Source organism: Calypte anna, chromosome 1, assembly GCF_003957555.1.
Source record: "Calypte anna isolate BGI_N300 chromosome 1, bCalAnn1_v1.p, whole genome shotgun sequence".
In the NCBI taxonomy this organism is placed as follows: domain Eukaryota; kingdom Metazoa; phylum Chordata; class Aves; order Apodiformes; family Trochilidae; genus Calypte; species Calypte anna.
In genome coordinates this window covers 55,729,836-55,753,829 of record NC_044244.1, presented here as the reverse complement: position 1 = coordinate 55,753,829, position 23,994 = coordinate 55,729,836, and the positions used below count along the sequence as shown (strand labels likewise).

The following is a 23,994-nucleotide window of genomic DNA, read 5'->3' as shown; positions in this document are numbered from 1 at the left end:
TAAATACTGTCAGTGTAGTTATTCCATGGAATCTTCAAGTTTCAGTTTGTTTTTGTGAGAGGCTGTTGTGGGGGGGGGGAGAGTTATTTGAGTTGGTTTACAATAGGTCTGAATTATTAAAGCTTTGAGGCTGTGTGATTACTTCACTGACCTATGTTTAATTTCACACTGGCTCTAGAAGAAGTTAATGATCAGGTTTTGTATTGATCACGGGCAGTTTCATAGTGTCTGCCCAATAAGAGGACCTGATTCAGCCTTGGGATCTCAGGCTTGATTGTCATGTGGAGGTGTAGGTTCTTTGTGTTTGAGGCAAAAGTGCTGTCATGTATGAAAGAAAACAGAGAGGATTTCCTTGACTGATACGGATTGAAATTTTTTTTTTTCCCTTTGCTGATTTTATTTTTAGGGTTTTCTTTATGCGTACACTCTTAGCACCATGGTTAAAACTACAATGAATCTCTACATGTCAATGCAAAAACCTATGACCAAAACTTCGGTGAAAGCTCTGTGCAGACTTGTAGAACTTCTGAAGGTAGGTCGCTGGGTGAAAACTCTGTAGACCTTTACAGGAAACATTGTACATGTCTCTCTTAAACTGAGGAGCCCAGAACTGGACACAGAACTCTGGACGTGGCCTTCCTCAGGCTGCATAGGGGGGAAGAGTCACCTCCCTCCATCTGCCAGCAATAGTTTGTCTGCCCAGTGCTGCCAAAGATAGCATTAGCCTTTTGTATGGCAAAGGACCACTGCTGGCTCATGTTCAGTTTGGTGTCCACCAAGACCCTCAGGTCCTTTTCTGCCAAGCTGCTTACCAGTTGGATGGCTCCCAGTGTATCTGTATTGGTTTATGGGCTTATGCTTCCCCTGGTGCAGGACTTTTCACGTCTCCTGGTACAGTTTTCCAAAAGGAAAATGCTCTGTTCTGAGAGAACTCCAGAAAGTAATGTGGAACAGAGCTGGATTATTTAAAAAACAAAACAGAAAAACAAACCCCAACAGTCTTGAAAACACTGTTGAATGATCTGCTTTTCTCAGTTTCTAAAGGTTAATTGCATCTTCTGTGAGAGTACATCACAAAGTAGAAAGAATTGGTATTTGCAGTGCAGCTGAGTCTGCCTGCAGAAAGCCAAGTTCTAAAGGCAGCAGTTTTGGTAACTGTGAACTGTTGTGTTTTGGCATTGACTGCAGGCAATAGAACACACATTTTACCGAAGAAGCATGGTTGTGGCAGATTCTGTGGCACACATCACTCAGCATCTGCAGTATCAGGCTCTTCACTCTATTTCTGTAGCCAAGGTATGTAATCCAAGTTCTAATAATTAATCTTCCTAGCCATGCTTAAGAAACATCTTGATTTTAAATTATTTTTCTTCTGCAAAATCTATACTGTTGCTCTGTCAACAGATATATCGGATTTCCAGTAGGTCAGAGCTTTGCCCTAGAAACTGTACAGCATAGATGGCTATTTTTGATCAAGAATGTGTCCTCTCTTCCTCTGAACTGCTGTATCTCGTGTCATGTTCCTCTCGGGTTCTTTTTAGGTTTTATTTCTAGAGATTTTCATAAGCTCATCTTTTCTTACCTCTTTTCTGATGAACATTTTTAAACCAATCTGTTACAGGTCTAAGCAAACAAGCTGTTATTTATTTAAAGTTTTCTTAGTCAAATAGCAGTAGTTAGTAGATGCTGGCTGACAGGAGTCCAACATAGGCATAAATTCACTTGTTCTCTTTGGGGTAAAAATGACTTCTGATGGTGAGACACTAATATGTACGTATTAGATCAGTTTAATACACATTTTGCTTATCAAATTTTGAATTTCTGAATTCAGGGAAAATGGGAAAATTATACTTTATTATACCTACTCTGATGCATTAGTGATTGTTTTGTTTTATTCTTTCATCACATTCAGTAGCAGGATTACAAAGGAACTATTCTGTTAAGATCAGTGAAGCTCTTACATTTGTCATGCAGTTTTTTTGTTTTGAACATACTCATGTAAAGGATTACAGTTTTAACAACAGACTTCTGTAGTTTGGCAGTTCATTTGATATGTTTAAAATTTGGCTGTAATTTCAATATGTATCTGCCATTTCCATATTTTCTGGTGTAAGAAAAAAGAAGTTTGTACTTCTAAAAAGCTGAGAGGAACAGATAGCTATTTCTATATATCAGGAGTAGCGTGAACTGAAGAAATTCCAAGCTTTAAGAAAAACTGTATCACATATATGGAGAGAACTTCATAACCTTTTCAAATTACATTTGTAACTACATCACAAGTTATTTCTAAGTGCACAGAAAGATGCTAAAACTCATGTATTGAGTGGTTATCATGGAGAACATTTTTTAACAATTCTTGATATTTTAACTACTCAGAAAATATGTAAGAGGCAAATGCTGGTAAATTAGTACTAATTGTTTCCATCTGCTCCTCTTTATTTGCAGGTGGTGTAAGGTCAAAGGCATACACCTAACATAGTGTTAGCATGTAAGGTTAGGAAATTTATGTGGAATGTATGTTCTTGGAATTGGAAGAGGTTTTTCTTTAAGTCTTTAATGAAACTGTATCTGTCTTTCGAGTTATGCTGCTATTCACAAATACATCTGTGAATTCAAATTCTTAGCCAGAAGACTTGGTTCCCTTAATTTGCTTATGCAAATGTTTTTGCCCTAAATCTTTCTGCTAATTTAGATTAGATGATTAGAAGATGATTAGATTAGAAGATGTCAAGTTATCATTGCTGCTGTTGATACATGTTCAGCTGTAAACTAGATTTTGTTACAGTAACAGTGAGTTGCTGATTAAAAATTTTTAATTACATGTACCACAGAACTAGAATCAGCCTGCAGCTTTTATTTGTACACTGTATGACCTGGTCCATGTTTATGCTGAACCCACATGTCCCAAGTGAATAGATAGGTAATACCACTGAACTGACAAAGTTAATCTGGGTTTGATTAGCTCTGTTCACAGAACATTATTTGCTTGCAGAAAAACTCAATCTGTGGCTTATCCTTTAGCTTTGGAAAGGAGAAGTAAGCTGTTGTTTTTTGGGTCTAGGTTATTTTTTTCTGAACTTCTGTCTTTCTTTTATCAAGAAAAGAGTAATTTCTGATAAAAAGTATAGTGAGCAACGCCTGGATGTCCTCTCTGCTTTGGTGTTGGCTGAGAACACCCTCCATGGGCCAAGTACAAAACAGAGGCGACTCATTGTTTCCCTTGCACTGAGTGTGGGTACACAGATGGTAAGTGCCAGGATTGTTCCAGACTTTTAATTGTTTGGTGTTGTATCTTACAAAGGAATAAAACTTTTTTTTTTTTTTTTTCCTTCATTTGCACAGAAAACTTTTAAAGATGAAGAGCTCATTCCCCTTCAGTTAGTTCTGAAAAAACTCGACTTGATCAGTGAACTCACAGAGCGGTAAGCACTGGCGTGTGATAGATAAAAGGCAGTGTAGTGTCACTGGAAGAGCTGGCTTTTTACTGTGCAAACTGCAAATCTTGGTAGCTGCACCTTGGTGTTGCTTTTTCATGTATTGTAGACCAGGGATGGACAGAAAAAATTCCAGATCTAAGCTTTGAAGGTCACTGGTCTTTGGGCAAGTCAGGTTTTACAGAACTATTGCCAAATAGGTATTCCATTATTCTGTCACTTTCTTGGAAGGCTTGGCTTTATGTTAACCTAAAGTCCTCTTAACCCAAACCCAAAAGTTATGAGTTAGTAGCAGTCTATTTGGGAGATCAAGCTATTCATTCACCAGTGACATCATGTCTTACTGCTGCTGTAGTTTCAGTGGGCAGTCAAGGTACATAACGTTTGCCATCTGAAAGCCAGGTGGATATCTGGGTTCCATGCATACTTTATGGAGAGAAGCAAACATCTTCAGTGGATGACTCGTGGGATGAATTCCTGGGATAAGTGTTGTACACTCGTTTTATCAGAAGTGGCCTGTTTCTCTTTTTTGCCTTACAGGAAGAACTTAGATCTATTTGACCTCTAGGCTATTAAATGCATGCAATAAGAAAATTGTTAAGATTTTGCTGTTATGTTAGGTTTTATTCTCACAGAGTATATTTTTTCTAAAGCAGTATCTTTTATTTTAAAAATAGCCAAGTGGAAAGCAAGAAAAAAAGTTATTTTATGAGGAACTTCCTTTTGAAGGACTTCTGCATCTGAATCATTAAAGTAACTATGTAAAACTTAGTCTTGAAAAGCAAGTGGTGTTAGAATAAACACACTAAAATAATTACCTTTGTGTTAGAAGAAAGAATGGGTTTCTCCAGTTCTGTGTCTAATATCTAATCTTGTACTCTAGAGTTCGAGCACAATGTGACTGTTGTTTCTTATACTGGCATCGAGCAGTCTTTCCAATCTATTTAGATGATGTGTATGAAAATGCAGTTGATTCTGCTAGATTGCACGTAAGTAATAATGTTAGTAACTTACTTCAATGAGCCACTGTAGTGGGAGGGAATCAGAGGAAAAGGGAATGAAGCTTAGACTGAAAAGCTTAAGGAAAAAGCTCAAAAAAAAAAAAAAAAAAAAAAAAGTCAAACCCAGGCAATAGCTACTACCATGACAGAAATTTCTTCTTATTCTAGAGGATATAAAAGCAATCTTTGTTCTAAACGCAGTTGAAATGTATCTGCTAGATTTCTCTGTTGGGTTGCTGGTATTAACTCCGTGTCTCTGTGTATGTATGTCTCTCTCTTCCTCTCTTCATTCATTCTAATTTGAAATGAACACCTCATGGAAAAACTGAACATTAAGAGCCTCATTTCCACGTTGTGGTTGCCTGTTTCTAAAGCACATGTAACCATGTTCAGTGATGCTGTGTGGGATAGTTGTCCTGTAGCTTTTTTTCATATCTCCTCTCTGAAGTATCAAATACTGGCTGCAAAAGTGAATAGATGACTGAGTTTTGTGCATGCCGTGGGCAATTGCATTACTAAGATGAATATAGTACAAACAATTTCAGATATTTTCAGATGAGATAGCTAATAATTACAACATTCCAAAAAGGGGATCAGTAGTAAATAAATACATAAGGTGAACACATTAAGATCAGGAAAGTTAGCAGGGTTTGTGAAGCCTGTTTTTTGATAAAAGTGGCAAGACTAGTGATCCTGATTTGTTTGTTAGCTTTGAACACTATTTGAAATGCTGTCTTCAGCATAATACTTTTTTCAGTATATGTTTAGTGCACTACGGGACTGTGTACCTGCTATGATGCATGCAAGACACTTAGAATCTTATGAGATGCTTCTGGAATGCTATGACAAAGAAATCATGGAAGTGCTCAATGAGGTAATTTGTTGTGAATGGAAGTTAAAAGCAACTCTATGCTTGAGATCTCTTATACCAGCATCTATTGCTCCAAACTTGATATGATCTATAAAAATAACATGGAGACTTTTGAGACGGGTGTGAACTATTTAAATAAAGTCTTCAGTGATGACTTTGGTTCTTTAAGACCTATTGTTAATGGTATCTGTTTTGTCTTGAAACATGGAAATACTACACTTTAATTTACCTAAGTTGTCAAAACCTCGGTTACAAATTTGACTGTGCAGAATGAGGAGAGCTTTTTGTCAGATTAGCTCCTGCTTGTATAAATGCCTAAAGTAAGTGCTACTGTTTTTATTGGATGTGCATAGCTTTAAGTTCTGAAGAATCTGTAAATATAGGTAGCCTTTTTAGTGCTATTTAGTTCTATTATTACCTAGAATCAAGAAAGAGAGAGAAAATGTGAAATCAGATTTCCAAGTCCTAGCTTTTAATTTTTGAACCACTTTTTATTAGTGGTTATTTTTATTAGTTTAAAACCAAACATAACATTCTGCAGAAAATCAGGCCAAATTGCAGGACTCCTCACTGAGTCAGGTCTTATTATTCTCTGGGCAGAGAGCCTTAAACCTGATTACTCTTAAGATGAGAAGTGAAAATAGTTCAGTTTAAGTCGTGTTAAACTCTTATGCAGAAGATTTGATTGTGTACAGAATGATAAGTTCGTTGGCTATACCATGACCTATTCTGAGCTGTATAGCTTTATCTTGCTATTGTGTACTGGAACAACAATACAGGAATTAAATATCCTTCTGGTTCTGAAGTATTGATTCACTTTGAATTGTGCACCCCATGCAAAATCAAGCCTGTCATCACTAGATTAATCAACCTTCTATGTATCTCTGGAGAAAGATGTTAGTTCTGCAAACAAAGCAATGTAACTAGACATGCAATATGATTTTTTGTGTGTGTTTTAACTTCCCTGAATAGCACTTGCTGGACAAATTATGTAAAGAGATAGAAAAGGACCTGCGCTTATCAGTTCATACACACCTAAAGCTGGATGACAGAAACCCCTTCAGAGTGGGTTTGAAGGATCTTGCTCACTTCTTCTTTCTGAACCCAATACGTTTTTTCAATCGATTCATTGACATAAAAGGTGAGGAGCTATACATTTTCTTGGTTCCATTACTTCCATATCTGTTACACTGTGGCTTAATACATCTTTTTACTTTCCACGCTTCCCTAGCAAAATAAGGAGTATCATTTTAGTTCGTCCTTTTATGTGTTTACAGCTTATGTAACTCACTATTTGGACAAGACCTTCTACAACTTAACAACTGTAGCTCTTCATGACTGGGCCACCTACAGTGAAATGAGAAACTTAGCAACTCAACGCTATGGTTTAAGTATGACTGAAGCACATCTTCCTAGCCAAACTCTGGAACAGGTACAGTGCCCACAGAATATGAATCTCATTTATTCTGTTACACTGTCATACTAGATAATTCAAAGGACTGAGTCAGTACTCAAGATTAAAGAACTCTTTGGAAATAGTGATGTTCAACTTCTGATTGATGCCTGAGACAGGGTCTTAACTGACCTCTGAAGTTTACACCAATAACGTTTAATTTCACATTAGACTTGCATCATGTTTTTTTTAACATTAGATTTATTAAAATGAAATTAGGCCTACAAAGTCAGAGATTGTTGTCTTGAAAACTAGTATCAGCAGTTTGGAAAGCAACACATCTGGAATACAACTGTTACAAGTCTGGAGTGGCTTTTGAATGGTGGGTCTTTTCCATAGTTTATCACTTGATTCTCAGCAACTTCTGCTTAGTGATCATCAAGAGGAACTGTTTCCCAGGCTGGACATTGAGGATTTCAGGACATTAATAGTCATGTCTTCCTATGCTGGAAGAGGGCATAGAGCTAAGAACTCTAGCTGCTTCTTGGTTCAATTGCTGTGGATTAGTTTCTGTTTCTGGCTTTGGCTTTCTACTGGCAATATTTGGCCACGTTGTTATCACGTTGTTATAAATATAATTCCATAAGATTGGTTTCATAACATTCATTCTTCTATGAGCTTTACTTCAAGGCAAAGATATCCCACAGTCCGTTTCAGCCCAGCAAAATCCTAATAAAATACTTGTCATCACTTGAAATAGAGTGCAGAGATTAAATAGCATCCTCTCTTTGCACAATGATACAAAGTGTACTCCTTCAAAATAAAACAATTTTAAAACTTGTATTTTAAGTACAAAACTTCATTCTTCTAGACAGGTTGAGTTGAAGAGTCCTTGTCAAGAAGTTGTTTTAGAAATCTGTGTGTCTGTAGAAGTCTCTAAAGCAAGATTTCTTTTTCTAGCATTTGAGAACAGCAACGTCTATTTTTTAATTGTTTTTTTTTTTAATTTGGGCTTGTATAATAGACTGGAGGATTCATTACTCTCAGAGGATATTATAAAAAAACCTGACAGAAGTATAGATGTAAGAAAATGAGCTGAGCTTCTTTTTTCTTCTCTAAGCATTATCTTAAAGACATTGATCAAAAATTGGTAAGGGATTCCTCATTTTGCAAAGCAAAAGCTTTGCTTTCTAAAATGCTTTCAGGTAACTCCTAGAAATAGTATTTGTGCATAGTGGTTAGGCATGTCAGTAGTTCTTGAGAATTATTATCATAATAATTCACAATAGATAATATTGTTTCAGGGTCTGGATGTTTTGGAAATCATGAGAAATATTCATGTTTTTGTATCCCGCTACCTCTACAATCTGAATAATCAGGTAAGGTGTATCCCATAATTTTTCCTGGCTTTGCTTCTGATTTGAAGTGATTGAGAAATGCAGTATACATGTAAGAAAACCCCAAGCTGAACATTCATAATAACAGTCTGTAAAATAGTTATTATTGCTGTAGGAAAACATCTTTGAGGCTGCTGTAGATAGGTCTCACAGAATGTTCCCTGAACGTATTTTGAGTACGGTGTGGCAGTAGGATCACCCATGTCAAATGTTGCAGTGAATCAAGGATAATTGGCTGCTAAATAAGGACATACTAAGTAGGTGATTTCTCAGCTTGAAAAGGATATCTGAAAGTGGGTTATTAGAGAGTTGAAGCAGTGAATGACATGGAGAACAGATAGGGAACAACCCTTTGTGGTTTCTGACAATGCGAGAATGAGGAGCCCAGTATGAAAATGAGAAGTTCCCTAAAGAAGTACTGGCATGTAGTTCAATAGTGGAACTTATTGCCATGGTATATAGTGGGGACAAAGTACAAACAGGTGCCAAAACCTGCCATTAATTTAGACCAATTAATGTGTGATAGAGTCTCAATAAATATGTGAGGTTGGGTACATCTGCTTTGGAATTGTTGAATAACCACTTTGCAGAATTGAGAAGAACCTACCAGGTACAGTTTATTGTATGGAAGCTATGTTTTCTTGGTTCTTTCCTTAGCAACTTGTTATTAGCTGCTTTTAGGAGTAGAACATGGGCTCCCTGGGTTGATAATGTATTGCTGAATCCATTTTGGGTAAATAACTTCATGCCCTCTTTCCACCTTCCAGATCTTCATTGAAAGAACAAGTAATAACAAACACTTGAACACCATCAATATCCGGCACATCGCTAATTCGATTCGAACTCATGGAACAGGAATCATGAACACAACAGTGAGTATCTTTTGGGCTGTTGTCAGAGTAATATTTTTTTAATAGTGCACAGAAGCCTTCAAACTCTTGCATCTCCTAATGGTTTATTAGATTGTGCATTTTTAATAATGCAATAATAATGTTCTTTATGTATAAAACAAACGAGTTCTTGGGCATGACAAAAATTGGTATCACAATCTGTTGGGAGTTATACAACTTCCAGCTGTTACACAGCAGTTAATTAAGAGATCTGAAAACATATCAAAAAGATACAGATGTTCCAGTGAGACTTTGTATTTCAATAAAGATAAATAATACTCATCAGGTTAGCATAGTAAAATATATTTTATTTTGAAGCTGCCTGCATGAATCAGCATTCTCTAAGTTTCTCCCTGTTTATGCTTAGACAGAAATTTTTTTGCTGCAGTTGAAGCAAATCTTGAAGAAATGCAGTGTTTCTTTTCTAAGTTACTCTTGTAGTCATTAAGCTTAAGGAACATCAGCTTTTCAATTTGCAAAATAGAAGCTACAGATCTCTGATGATTTATGAGAGGAGTGCAACTTCTTAGTTCTTTGTTTTTAATGATGTGGTGTAAGAGGTCATTTTAATCAGCTGAAGGAATTTTCCTCTTTGCAGAGTAGTTGCACTACCTCTTTGCACTACTTTTGCCACTTGCAGCAGGAATTTATCACTGTGGTTGCCAGGTTTGCCAAAGGTATTTTCAGTCTCCTGCTTAACTACTTTCTACCTCTTTGATGTTTTCTTTTTCCTATTCTTCCGGGCCTATTAAAAAAAAAAAAAAAAAAAAAAAAGGAAACTTGTTGAAATATTCAACCTGCTCTCAAGTCATTACTTGAAAAATGGAAGTTATTAGAAAAAGAATTCTTCTGAGAATAACTATTCCAGTAACAAGAAGAAAATCAATCCCGGGGACGTCAGTTACTCAAGCAAAAATGTAGATTTAGTCACTTCAGGTTTTCAGTAAAGTTGTTTATGGAGACATGAGAAGTGTGAGATGTGAAGGGTAGAGGTGTGCTTCTGCCCTATGGGAGAGTGTTTTGGGAAGCGTTGGAGAAGTGAAAATAAGTGTCAGGAGATTGTGCAGATGCTGCAGCTTATTTGAGGAAGCTGAGCTTGTCTTCCCTTTTCAATTGGAAATGCTTGTATTGCTTTGATAGAACAGTTAAAGGATATTCCAGACATCTCCTAGTGGCTGTGTTGGGCATATTATTGAACTGAAACAGCCAACTTACCCTTGGTCCCTCTGCCCTTCCTGGAAGAGAGAGTAGACCTTATTCTTTTAAACCAATGACATTGAAAAAGTGAGAATAACAAATTGAACAAAAATGAATATAAGGTTCCATTTTTGGAAATTGCATCATCATAAATACAAGTTACTCTAGAATCTACTGAAAATGGGTTGCTACATACACCTCTTACTTTGCTAACTTTCTTGACTGTTTTTTTTTCTTCTAGGTAAACTTCACTTACCAATTTTTGAGGAAAAAGTTTTATATTTTTAGCCAGTTCATGTATGATGAGCATATCAAATCCAGACTTATCAAAGACATCAGATTCTTCAGGGAAGTCAAGGATCAAAATGATCACAAGGTATAGTAATTTTTGAAGTATTGTGCAGAGTATTGAAGAGTAGCTTGCCTAAAAAAATGTGCTGCTTTCATGTGACTGAAGGTGCACTAAATCACAACATTGCTATTATTTAAATATGTATCTCTGGACAAAATTACAGCTTTTGTCTTAGAGAAATGCATTGTTACAAATGTCTGTATTCAGCATGGCTTTGTTTCATTCTGTATGAGCTATAAATATGGGGCTGGCTAAAATTGTTCTCTGGGTGACCTGAAAACAGTGACTGGATGGAGTCATAGTCTATTGGAGGATCTAAATTTCTGATCCAAACCATGCTTGTTGTCAGGTCCAGATAAAAAGGTTATTTGAATTGAATCAAAAAACGTATGAATATGTAGCATTTATTCCAGTATGTCAAGATTTTGGAACTAGAGACTGATTTTCTATGCCAGAAAATTAATTTCTCAAAAAATGTGTAACACAGTGTATTTAGTCAAATAGACTGCTAGCTTCTTGTATGTCAAGTACTTCTTTCTTTTAGGAATATCTTCCTGTTCATAGCAAGACTTCTGTTTCACTTTCCAGCTTGCAGAAGTGACTTAGCCAGATGATTTGTGCTAACTAATATAGACAGGAAGGAGTATAATTTTAAAAAATAATAAACTGCAAATAGACTTGTATTGAAAACATTTAATTTTTTTAAAGGTATGTAATTATTCATACAAACTCTTCTAAAATATTTTTCCAGTATCCCTTTGAAAGAGCAGATAAATTCAACCGTGGCATCAGAAAACTTGGAATAACCCCAGATGGCCAGAGCTATCTTGACCAGTTCAGACAACTCATAAGTCAAATTGGTATGAAATGCTATCTAAGACAAAGTTACAAATGTTATGAAATGAAAGAGGGCTTCTGAGTGTACTAACTGAATGTTTAGCTCAGGTACTTCATTTGTATCCCATGTGAAATAGCTGTTCTCATCTAGTTTCACAGAAATGGCCTTTGCATGTCTTCACCTGAAATATACCTACAGCTTGCACAAGTGCCTGTTCACTTTTAAATTAATCTTTATGCTATGGGGGTGACTTTGAGTGGACTTCCCAGTGCAAAATATTACTCTTAAGTTGATGTATTTCACAAAAAAGGCCATATATTCACCTTCACTGACTTTTGAGTGATGCATGACATGACAATGGTACTCATCCATTGCTGCTGTAGATGTGCAGGTCTGAGGTGCCCTGTGAAAAGAATTTGTACTATTTGGCCCTTAGTCTCTAGTGAAAGTGAACACAACATTGCTAGATGATGCATTTGTGTTTAATTTCTCTAGGTAGACTTTTGATACCAGAGCTCAATGTAATTTTTAAACTTGGTTTTCAGAAGAGTTTCTTTGCCAGAATTATATGGCAATTCTGATGTACTATTCATAGTGTAAGTCATGAAGAGTGTGTTTATTATTATTATTTAAATAATTACCAATTGCTTCCTTTTTATTTTTTTTCTTTAAAGGCAATGCTATGGGCTATGTACGAATGATAAGATCTGGTGGACTTCACTGCTGTAGTAGTGCAATTAGGTACTTTCACAAATACTGCATTTTTCTGTTTGCTGCTTCTCATTCCTTTGCACCCTATTCATGCTGATCGTTTCCTAGGATTTTTCCCACCCCCCCTAAAGTTTGATTTAAAAGGTCCATTTTTATGCCTCCATTGAAGTGGAAATATCAAAAACAGTGCTGGAATTCAGAACTATACAATCAACACCAGATGCAATAAAGAAATCAAATTCTCTGGAAAAACACTGCAAAAGCATAAAAAGAATGTACATATAAGTCATTGGGTTTTAATTAAAAGTCGGCATTGCTTGATGTTTATCACTTCAATGGGGCACATTAAGAAAAAACAGTACAAGCTTTGAGGAGCTTGAAAAAAATATTTCTTTGATACTTCTTTTCTGTATGGATGATTGTGTTTATATGATGTCACTAAAGTGTAGTGACTTTTACAAGAACATAGAAAGAAATAGTTGCTTTTCTTGCTATTAGTAGCAAACTTTTTAAGTGCAGTGGGAGCTAGAGAGAGGAGATGGGATGATGTAACTTTAAGTAAGTGTCTCAAGCCAGAACACTTAATCAACTAAGTTCTAATTTACAGTTGATACTTCAGTGAATATGGACAGTTGAATATAACACTAACAAACAGTAAGTTTTCAGGTTTGTTCCTGATCTGGAAGATATCGTTAACTTTGAAGAGCTGGTGAAGGAAGAAGGACTCTCAGAAGAAACACAAAAAGCAGCAAGGTATCCTAGCAGCATGCTTTTGAGGCCTGAGACAGGGATGGTATAAGAGAACTGTAATTTCAAAGTTGTAAATGCAGCTGTTAGGTGCATATTTTTTTGTGTGCTTGTATTAATGTTCAGCTAATTTTATGCAAAAATATTTGCTGCTCTTAAAAGCAAAGGAAATAGAAGTGTTTTTTTTAAAAATGCTGAGTGTCAAGTAGCATTTCAGAAAGGTCAGTCAGTGACTGGAATAGGTTCCCCAGGGAAGTGAGCACAGTATCTAGCTTATCAGGAATTCAGGGAGCATCTGGACAATGCTCTTAGTCATTTGCTTTAGTTTTAGGTAGCTCTGCATGAAGCAGGGACTTGGACTCAACGGGTCTCTTACAGCTTGAGATATTCTGTTTTGTACTACTAGACTGTTAGATGTAGTGTAACAAGGCAACCAGGTGCCCCTAATTACCAGGTAGTGGGCATGAGCTTGTGTTAAGACCACCTGTGCCTAATTAGGGCGGGCCCCCACTGCGCATGAGCAGGATTAGGGGGCCAATAAAAGGCCTTTGGGGCCTGCCCTAATCAGGCACAGGTGGGCTTAACACAAGCTCATGCCCATTCCCTGGCAATTAGGGGCACCTGGTTGCCTTGTTACACTACAGTTAGAATTTGGTTTCTTGATAAAATCTTTGTGGCCCAGATGCTAGCATGCTTTCCTTGCCACCTGTCTGACATCTGTGTCAGACCTTAGTCTTTATAAACCCCTTTTTGAGGAAGGTAAATCAAGAAACATGACTCAAGTTGTCTGTAGAGGCCTGGTTACTTTGAAAGGTGAGGAAGCAAGGCAACCTTCTAGCAGGACACAGGTAAAACATTTCTTATCCTTTGTGCAGGCAGCTGGACTCTGTTCTCAGTGACCTGACACGGAACTTTGCAGAAGGAACAGAGTACTTCAAAATGCTGGTGGATGTCTTTGCTCCTGAGTTCCGCAGTCCCAAGAATATGCATTTGCGAAACTTCTATATAATTGTTCCCCCACTGGTTAGTATTTGCACTGTGTGCACCACTACTTTTAAAAATTTAGGTTTGTGCTGAAGTATTTTGTATTAGGCTGTTGATTACTTTCTTCTTCTTTTTCCCTGATGGTGAGCAGGATTGCTTTGAGTGTGGCTTGGTTGGTAGCTGTACAAAACCATGGTTTTCTTTGTGTACATCAGCTCCTGTACTAGCACTCAAAAGATAACTTTAAAAACTTCTGTTTGAATCAAATTTGGAGAAGCCAAGATGAAAAAGGAAGAATTGGAACAGCAAAGATGAAGGGAGTTTAAAACCATGGTCTTCAGTTCTCTTGTATGTGTGTGCTTTTTCCACACCACGTTGGGTATCTTTAGGCTCTTTTAATATCATGTTCTAATGCAGCAAAGTTGGAGCCCTCTATTGCAATTGGATCTGCTTTTGCTAATGTTTTATTTAGAAAGAGTTGAACTGAACTGAGGAGATGCACCCCTGAGTGCAGCATTCTGGGCATTCAGAAGGAATTCAGTTTGAAGGTTTAAACAGGTTGATGTGTAACATCCCATTTTAGAAACTACTTTTGGAGCTGTAGGACTGTGAGAGAACAAGTGAGGCATGGTGGTGGAGTAGTTATTGCATACTCATTGCTGAATATCATTACCTGCATCCATTGTTTAACGTCATCATAAATAGGATTATTGAAATATTTTTACTGTTGTTTTAAATTAAGTGAACTAACATACAGATATCTTTAATCTTTCCAGGAACCTGGGCTATTTTAATGATCTTAGTTTACATGGTTAGTAATCTCTAAGATAATGTGAAGTAACAGAGCCTGACAAGAACAGTGAAGATGAAGATAATACCGTAGCTTTTTTATGCAAATGTTTTCCAGTGCTTAAGTGACTTTCTTCCCAAACAATCTAGAAGAAGGACAAGCTTTCATGGAAAGATACCCGATGATAGGAGACATAAGTACCACAGCTTTAGGCATGGAGTTATATTCATAAATAACAGCGTGCAGGTAAAAGATTTTAGAAATTTTAAGCCTCTCTTGATGATTCCAATACAGCTTTGTACTCTTTCAGACCCTCAATTTTGTGGAGCATTCCATCAGCTGTAAGGAGAAATTGAATAAGAAGAACAAAAGTGGAGCAGCTTTCACTGATGATGGGTTTGCCATGGGTAAGATTCAGCATGCTGTCTACTAGCTTTTGAGTAAGCCAACATACTGAATATTTGAAGGCAAAATTTTGGTTTTTTTGTGTTCTCATCGTTAAAAATTTCATAATTTAAATTTGGGTTCTCTTGGCTTCAGCACAATGGATTTGAGAGCTATTATGTTCAGAATCTCCTAAGAATACAGTAGCTGAGTATGGAAGTAGATAGTTTTGTTGCATGTTGGTGCTCTCCAGTTTCTTTCAAAGCTTATGGATCTCAGAAGATGTGAAGGTATGCAAGTCTTTGGATAAAATAAGAGGTTTTAAAAACTTGAAGCTTTCTCTTTATTATGATTTTTCTCCTGTTAGATTTAATAATAAATTTAATTGCTATTTTAAATGTGTGGAAGTTAGATCCATTAAAGACATTTACAAAATGTTTCACAGCTCCCTTTTTGACTTTGGAACATGGTTTGTTGATGACTATAGGTGTGGCTTACATTCTGAAGCTTTTGGATCAGTACCAGGAGTTTGATTCTCTGCACTGGTTCCAGTCTGTTAGAGAGAAGTATGTGAAGGAAATAAGAGCAGTAGCTAAACAACAGAATGTGCAGTCCACTAATCAAGATGAAAAATTACTGCAAACTATGAACCTTACCCACAAGCGACTGGAAGTTTGTTTACAGGTATTACATGGGTCTGGTTATCTGTTCTGTATGTTGAGTTCTGCACTTCACAATTCAGCAGTGTCTCTGCAGTGTTGGCTGATGGAGCTTATAAAGAGTAAAAACCAGAGAGCATTGTGTACAGCAATAATGCAAAAAGAGTATGAAGACTTGAGGTGTGTGATCCAAAGGTGATGTTGTGTTTGTAGTGTTTGAATGAGTCAGGAATTAGATTGGGTTGGTTCAAAGTCTTTGTCCCATGGAGATTGGTTAATGTGACTGAAACCTAAATGCTTAAATAGGAGAGGGGTTAAATTGATTACATTTTTTTGTTAAGTTTGGTTAATTTTTTGGGTTAAATTTCTTATAATGGACTTTTTATTTAACACAGTGAACCCTCAGAATTGCTTGGGTGTTAATTCTGAGCTGCTAAGTTGAATGATGCTCCAGCTGTCAAATAGAGGTGCATTTAAATTTTGAAGTACAGCAGTTCAGGTTTTGCTCACACCCTTTGAGACTTAAGTAATCTGTGGGACACACCTGTAGTTTGCTATTTTCTAAGTAGCCCATGATTACATTCTGTAAAAGCCCATCTGTTACTGAAATAGACAGAGCCCTGTGGGTCCTCATGACTCCCACGAGTGTGCACTGCCTTTGGTCCTTTGCTGTTGCAAAAACCACATCACTGAACCTTGGTCAGAAACTGATCAAGGCTATAATTACATATAAATTACTGGCTTTCATGATATTCTGTGGGCAAGTTGCTCCAAATTCTAACTTCTTGCTTCTAACGAAGTGATTTTCAAGCCTCTGGATTAGTGACAGATCAATTATTAGTGACAGATCAATTGCACTGATGCTGCTTTGTGTAGACTATTAGTTTTTGGCTGACATGTGCTTTGTAAAATGCATGTAAACAAGGTTTGAAAAGAGGAAGATTTTCAAAATCATTTAAGTCATTTAGATATTGAAATCTAGTTGCCTTAGATGCCTCTGAAAAATCCCATTTATTTCTTTCTTCAAATTCGTTCCTGTGATACCAGTGACATTCCTCTTCTGTATCTTTTCCCTTAGGAATTTGAACTCCTTTATTTCTCACTAAGTAGTGCAAGAATTTTTTTCAGAGCAGATAAAACTGCAGCAGAAGAAAACCAGGAAAAGAAAGAAAAAGAAGGTGAGTGAGTGTGAGTGTGTTGGATCCTGAGGGAATGTGCCTCAGTAGGGAAAATTTTTATGGTGTCAAGGGTGAAGAATTGAGAACAGCTCACAGAGGCCTTCTCTGGGATGTGTGAAATTCAAGTTGTGTTTTTGGGGGGAGAAAAGTTCCAAAAAACAACAAAAAAACCCCAGACAAAACACCACAACAACAACAAAAAAACCCAACAATCAACCCAAAAAATCTGTGACAGGGAGAATTACGTATTTGCCATAATATTAAATTCAGTAACTTTAGGATCTTGCTTACCCTCTCAATTGCCAGTTTTTATAATGATAACCTTTTCTGCTTGGCCTTAACTGGTGTAGTAAATGTGGTTTTCACCCACTGTTTAGCAGCTGTTTACAACTTATATAGATGGATGGTATCAATACTAAATATCCATATATATATATATATACATACTAAATGTGACTTTCAGATGTTTATATGTTTTGGTCTACCTACCACTGAATTATATTCAGAGGGTAAAATCTGAATTGGTGGTATGGTCTCTTGACTAGGTAACATGGGCATTTTGTTTTCTATTAATGCTTATATAGATTCTCTCTCATGAATTCTGGAAGATTCTCTTGGGCATGGGAAAATTCTTTTCAAAGAAATGAGAATTCTCCCAAGGATTAAGATATAAAAGTGCAGTTCTGTCAGAGGTTACTTAAAACCTCAGGTAGCAGTATAATAAGGTATATTATTATATACCTTATATATAATATATATAGCAGTATAATAAGAATGGAATTAAATATGTTTTTCTTAAATAAGTTTTTCTTCTTTTTAAGTAAATAAGTTTTTCTCTGGAATTCTAACAAAGACACAAGTGACAAGTGAGATTATAGTCAGTGAGCCAAAGATCAGTTTTCTTCTCTACTAGGAAAACAGCAAAGAGAAGTCTTTTAGCATGATCATAGTGATCATAATCAATGAAGTTGCTCAAATAATTGTTCAGCTCAAACAACTGCAAGCACTGGGATGAGTAAGAATAGACTTACAGCCTGGGTTTCCTCAGGAGAGTATTCTGTAGAACAGCAGTTAATTAATTATATTTTAGGTTCACTGTTGTGCTACTTATTATCTAAAAAAGGTGTTTCTGTGGTGAAAAAGGTTCGAAATGCAGAGCGGGGTGAAAAGCTTTGAACATGGTGGTATCTTTTCCTTCTGCTGTAATACTTGGACTTGGATTCTGCAAATGTGTAACCATATAAATGTAATCTTCACACCAGTTCTACTGACTGAAGAAACCTTTTACCCTAAATAGAGATTTCTGCACAGGGCCAGGACCTGTTTGCTGGTTGGTTTTCATACGCTGATCGTGGTGTAGTGTGTTAAGTGTGTTTTGACATCAGTATAACATATATGCTGAGGCTTTGTTTTTACTGTCTTGAATAAAATTCTAAACATGATCCATGTTTTTGTTTTTGTTTTTTTAGAAGATTCTGTTAAAGCAAGCAATGGAGATCTTTCCAACTCTACGCCTGCAGATCCTGTTGTGAAATGATAGAGCTGGTATGGGCTATGATTTCTTACTCATGTTCTTGTCATTACTAGTAACACTTTGTAGGGGGTGTGATTTAAATCCCCTAAATTTGATTTAAATGCTCTGTTAAACCCAGGAGATACATCCAGTAGTGCACTAGCATCCAGTGAGGCTAGGTCTGTGTCTGTACTTCCTGTACAAACTCCTGTTTTTCAGGAGTTTACATTATTTACAGCACTTTCTTTAGATTGAAAATAATGTCATAAGATGTTGATCTTTGAGGCAGTTATTTTAAAGTACAGATATGCAGATAAAAAAAAAAGCCTACTGATTTTTAGATGCATTCTTGTATCTCCAACATAGCCTTGAAAGAAAAAACCAAACCCTTACAGGCCATTGGTCTAAGATTTGAATTAGCACATCTCTTCAACCAGAAGAAAAATATTGAATTAAAATAGTATGAATACCTGTTGTCCAAAAAATAATTCAGACATGTTTCTATGCAGTCCTGGTGTATAAATGAAAGTCACAGATTCCACTGGAGGTGTAACAGTGTGTTCTGTGAATTTATGTTAAAACTATTGTACGAAATGGAAATCCTTATTAATGTTTTGTTCCATAAACCCTTATTATTACTGCAGATATTATTTGCACTGTGGGAGCTTAGGTTCCTGCTAGGCATTTATTTTCCCCTGCTGTTTTTTCCCCTGTATCAGACAATGGGAAAACTAGAAAAGTTAACATAATAAATTACTTCTCATTTCATACTGAAGGTCTGATTTGCATCCACAGAAGTAAGGAAATCCAGAGCCAAGAGAGAACTGCTATCAGCTCTTCCTTCTAAGACCAGACACTGTGTGATGGGTGTCTGTAACTATTAAGTGATCTTACACTTCATGAATATGTTGTGCCTAATTGCAAGTTTCAGCCTCAATTCTGTATTTCCTAGCCTTTGTAGGTCTGTTGTACCATCTGTGTTGTTCATACAGTCTTACATGCCTGATTATTAACAATAATTGCACTGCAGGCTTCAGAAGCTGCTGAACACTGTGAGAACTCTGTATAAATTTAACATCTCTTAATGCCTGCCAGTAGAGGTTCTAGATTGTGCAAGTTACTTATATTCCTAACTTAAGTAAGCAGGCTAGAGTTAGCTTAAGAGTAAACAGCACTTTCATTAAAGGATATAGTTGTGTTTTTATCTCCCAGAACATAAAACACTTCTAGGTCTTATTAACTAGAATAAACTACTCTAGTTAGTCCAACTGAGAATTACTTCTTGGGAGGGAGGGAAGGGTTGGCACTCAGCAGTATTTTTAGACCATAGTTGCCAGCTTCTTTCATCTCTTCCAACTACAGAGAAGTAAGGTTTTAATGGTTCATATTGTTCCATCCATTGGTCCTTGGGTCACTGGTTAAGACTATTCTGATGTACTTCTGATTCGCCCTTTCCTGCCAGTGACTTCAGCATTCAGTAAAGCTGGGAAAAATGTTTTGTTGCAACTGCAAAGACCAGGCAGGTATGAAAGTCTCTCTGTTGGTTCTGAAAACATGACATAGAAGCTTTATGGACTCTTTAATTCAGCTGGGCTCATTAAAGTTTTTATTTTAAATTCATTGTAACTGCAGAGACTGCCCTAAAAAATATGCTGCATTACTTGATTTATTTTGTTGCTGTTTTTTTATTATTGTTTCTCTATACAGCTATTTTATTTTAATTTTTTTTTTTTTAATTTGTGAACACTTTCTTTTTTGACCAAATTGTGCCCGCACTGAACACTCAGCAGCACTGCTGAGATCAGCATTATTGCTGCTGCTGCTAATTCCTGTAGTGTTGCAATTGCAGTGTACTTATTTCCATCTTTCCATCTCATCTGAAGTCACACCAGTTCTTGGCTTGGAGTAGCCAAGCATGACATTTTCCTTCTTCCACAGAAACTGCAGAATCACACGCGGGTGGTGTTGGTTTCTCCTGGGATGCAGTTGCTAAGTAGTTATGTACAGTCAAGATATTGCCCAGCCTCTAATAAAACCTGCACTTGTATTTTTCCTTCTTCTGTTTTTTTGGAAAGGCACTGTCTCAGATAGGTAACACTTTGCAGTTGAACAAAAATCACACCGTGCATTTTCTTGATATGTGGCTCTTAACAAATTCATGTGGCTAGTAAGGACATGTGGACAGGAAGGACATAAGCTTATTTTTATAGAACCCTGTTAAATCTAGGAGACCTGAATGTATCCTGTATGTGTCAAAAATATATATACATATACACAAATATGTACAGTCATAATAGAGCTATTCTTGCTAATAGAGGATTGTAGTTTATATTTCCTTCTTTTTGTCATGTAGCAGCCTATACATGCAGAAAGCTTTTCTCATCTGAAATACAAAGTGGGTCCTGGATTTGGATGTCACACACTCCTGTCCTGTCAGTGAGTCATGTTAAATCTTTTTCCCCTCCAACAAGGACCTGAAAGGGGCACAAAATTCTTGCTGTGGTGCTATAACTACTTCTATTGCATTTGCCCTCCTGTTCTGGCTATAGGAACAAAACAGACCCTCTCTGGTTGTCTGTACATGGGATGCTGGAGCTAAAACTTCCCCCCACACACAGTAAAGTGAACATACTCACTCAAAATTCCCAGAGGTGATAAAAGGAAAGCAAGGATGATGCATTTGCTGCAGGGATATAAACCAGTTTTCTGTCTTTTCTGTTCCTTCAAGCTGGGGGCAGATTTCTCTGAGAAGGCAGCTGCCTCCACTGCCTTTTGCTCTCTGTCTTGTGATGAGGCTGTTCCATGGAGCAGTGGTAGCAACAGCTCTTCCATCCTGCTCTGATGGGGGGCTTTGCCCTTTCCTGCCTTGCAGCAGGGTGGTGCTTGGGGGGGGAATCAGAACTGATGCTGATGCCCAGCTTGGTGTTAGCCCCAACATCAAAGGGTTGGTGGCACTGACTGGTGAGAAGGGATGGCCCCAGAGGTGCCCAACCTGTGTGTGCCTCCCTGGGAAGAGCTGCTGCTGAAGGATAGGTGTTGGAGGTCCTAATGTGGTCTGTATTCAGAAGTCAATTTGAGTTTTAATCTGACGTCCATCACCAACAGCTGTTTTCAGCTTCTCAGGTACAAAGGACCAAATGTAACAAAGTTTCCTAACTCATTGTACAAAAGGGTATTTTGTTACCTCAGTCTCTTTGGTTTGTGAGTAGAGAACATTCTGTACATATAAAACTGTGTTAATAAATGTAATTTTGAGAACCTCATTCTTAGTGTCTTCAGTAACATCAGCTCAGTCGGTTTTAACCTTTTTAGTAAGACAGTTTCAGCTTTTATTTATGAAGAAGTGTTCGTATCATTTACTAACAGTTCTCTTCCATGGTTCTTTTAAACACTCAACAGCCAGCTAAACTGAATTTATTCCATGCCAAGTGCTTGCCAGCTGGGATCTTTCAGATGCTGTAGCACAGATTCTGCTTGCAGAAACTCCTGTTTCCTAGTAAGAACTTGATGAATTAGATTTGAGGAATTTCAGCCATTTGTTCCAGTTACCTTACTGTGATTAATGCAGACTATGTCACAAATTATTCCTCCTTCTCCCTTCTCCCCTCTCACCCCAGTAACTACTGTTTATTTTGTTTATTTTTGTTCTTGCAAATTACAGTTTCTAATGGTTTTCAGGTTAAACTGGAAGGGAAAAAAATCTAAACTTAGCCAAATGTAGCTAGTGTCTAATTTCAGGAAGGTACTGTGAGACTACTCAATACACTGTAAGACTTATAATCTAGCATTTTATTGTTCTGTTCATTAAAATGAAAGACTGCTGGTAGATTCAGTGGTTGTATTTCACTGTAATGTTAAAAATACAAAGAATTCTTAATATAAAAGTACTTATTTACCCTACAGTTTTAATCTCTGGCAACTTTCAAGAAACCTAACCATAGAAAAACTGCACACAACTAACGTGCCATGGTTGTTGACAACTTCCCATGCGTTTGCATGTCAGTGGCATTTGGGATTGTAAATCAAGGAGGAACATTATTTCCATTATTTAATTACAGAATGTGTGAGTGCGGTCCCCCTGGAGGTAAGAGTAGGCACTTAGATCTGTTTTGTAAGCTTATTCTAGATGCAATATAAAAATAGATTATATTAATAGGAAAAATTTAGTGTTTAACAAATTGTTCTGTAAATAGGCTACCCCAAAAGATAAATCTTGTTACGCTTCAGGCTAGACTAAAAATAACTTCATCTGAAATTAAAGTAAATAGTGCATTTTTAACCTTCATTCAGATGCACAAAATCATGCAAACTATGAAAAGTTACTAGGGTAGGGAATTAGAGGCCTGACACCTGTTGAAGGAGCTGACAGCTTACAGCTTGCACTGACTGCAGTGGGACTGTAGGCTGCTCAGGTGTGAATCTGACTGACGTGGACCCCTTGTGGCTGACCAGGGGCTAACAGTGAAAGGTTCCCCAGGACTGTCAGCTTCCCAGACACAGGAACACACCACACATTCACAGATGCAAAAAGCCTCCATGGCCAAGTCCTGATGCTGTTTCGTTGTAAATCCAGAGGCAACTCCCCTGCCAAGATGCCACCTTCTTGCTCTAGCAGGAAAGCAGAAGCTGGCCTGGGGTGTGTGCGGATGACCGAAAACCAGAGATTCTTGCAAAACACCTCCCAGCTTTTCCTGCTCCTACACAGACTGCAGGAAGTGACAGCAGTTTTTCTATGCTTCTGATTCCTCCCCTTCGTGTACAGTTCCATCCTCTTCTGACTGATCGTTCAGCAGCACGAACTTCCCATCATTGGTTAATGGCATGGACTTCATTAGCTGAGCTAATACCTCTGGGTCCTGAAGAAAAACCAGAAAAGAGCTCAGCAGGGCTGCAAACAGTCTTCCAGTGCACACAGTTTTCCCAGTACTTCTTGCTAAAAATTTTCCAATTGTTTTTCTTTTCTTTCCTTTTTTTCCCCATTTTAAATTTTTTTTTTTTTTTTCAAGACAACGTACAGCTTAAAGGCTTGAATGTGAGTAATTCTGGCCTGAACTTCTGAAACAAACAATCCCTTTTGGTTCAGTAAAACTTGGATGCTTAAGGAGAAAAAAAAAATAATTAATTTTGGGCCTTAGTTTTGCTGTTCTTTTCTGGTGTTGATACAACTGCTGAAAAATAGCTCTCTCAATAAATTATTTCTTATATGTCTCTTTATTTCCTGTGACTAAAAGCTCATTCCCCCAACTTGTTTGGAAATTGTAGCAGTAAAAGTATATACAGCAAATACTAATGTATAAGTATCACATTTTTATATAGATAAATTGTATCTACAGTGGGTTAGGTAACTTTTTGAGGAAAAAACGTGTTTTTCCTCCCTCAGAGAGGAACGAATAAAAGTTTCTAAAAGTGAAAGAGCAATGGGTACAATTAGTACTTCATCCAAATGAATGGGGTTTTTTCAGAAGTGCTCATTGCTTCCTTCTAAACATGAACAACCGCATTTGTATAGTTCTGAATTTAATTTAAGGTGATAAATTTTATCCCCAGTCAAGCTACTGCAAAGTCAAACTGTTTGTTTTTGTATGAACTACCCACAGACTGTGTTTATAAATATTTCAAAAACTGTCATTAGGGAGAGTATCACTTCCTTTTTCT

The 23,994-nt window shown here is 37.0% G+C and overlaps 2 protein-coding genes across 3 annotated transcripts in view; one reads left to right on the top strand and one right to left on the bottom strand.

Moving 5' to 3' along the window:
• The window catches only part of WASHC4 (WASH complex subunit 4), a 41,725-nt gene extending 20,123 nt beyond the window's left edge, over positions 1-21,602 (top strand). Inside the window, exons 15-34 of one of the 2 annotated variants that reach the window (XM_030448908.1) lie at positions 407-532; positions 1,189-1,296; positions 3,100-3,246; positions 3,343-3,422; positions 4,318-4,423; positions 5,193-5,309; positions 6,279-6,447; positions 6,584-6,738; positions 8,004-8,078; positions 8,864-8,968; positions 10,425-10,559; positions 11,287-11,395; positions 12,048-12,114; positions 12,751-12,837; positions 13,707-13,854; positions 14,916-15,012; positions 15,477-15,673; positions 16,727-16,826; positions 18,296-18,371; positions 19,135-21,602. In XM_030448908.1, the coding sequence (XP_030304768.1) occupies positions 407-532; positions 1,189-1,296; positions 3,100-3,246; positions 3,343-3,422; positions 4,318-4,423; positions 5,193-5,309; positions 6,279-6,447; positions 6,584-6,738; positions 8,004-8,078; positions 8,864-8,968; positions 10,425-10,559; positions 11,287-11,395; positions 12,048-12,114; positions 12,751-12,837; positions 13,707-13,854; positions 14,916-15,012; positions 15,477-15,673; positions 16,727-16,826; positions 18,296-18,363 (2,196 nt within the window). In that variant the 3' untranslated portion in view covers positions 18,364-18,371; positions 19,135-21,602. Of the gene's footprint in view, positions 1-406; positions 533-1,188; positions 1,297-3,099; positions 3,247-3,342; positions 3,423-4,317; positions 4,424-5,192; positions 5,310-6,278; positions 6,448-6,583; positions 6,739-8,003; positions 8,079-8,863; positions 8,969-10,424; positions 10,560-11,286; positions 11,396-12,047; positions 12,115-12,750; positions 12,838-13,706; positions 13,855-14,915; positions 15,013-15,476; positions 15,674-16,726; positions 16,827-18,295; positions 18,372-19,115 lie in introns of both variants that reach the window. The other variant, XM_030448899.1, reaches the window with a different exon arrangement.
• A 48-nt stretch (positions 21,603-21,650) lies between these two features.
• The window catches only part of APPL2 (adaptor protein, phosphotyrosine interacting with PH domain and leucine zipper 2), a 41,212-nt gene continuing 38,868 nt past the window's right edge, over positions 21,651-23,994 (bottom strand). The window contains exon 21 of the mRNA XM_030448922.1: positions 21,651-23,195. Coding sequence (XP_030304782.1) covers positions 23,070-23,195 — 126 coding nt within the window. The 3' untranslated portion in view covers positions 21,651-23,069. The remainder of the gene's footprint in view (positions 23,196-23,994) is intronic.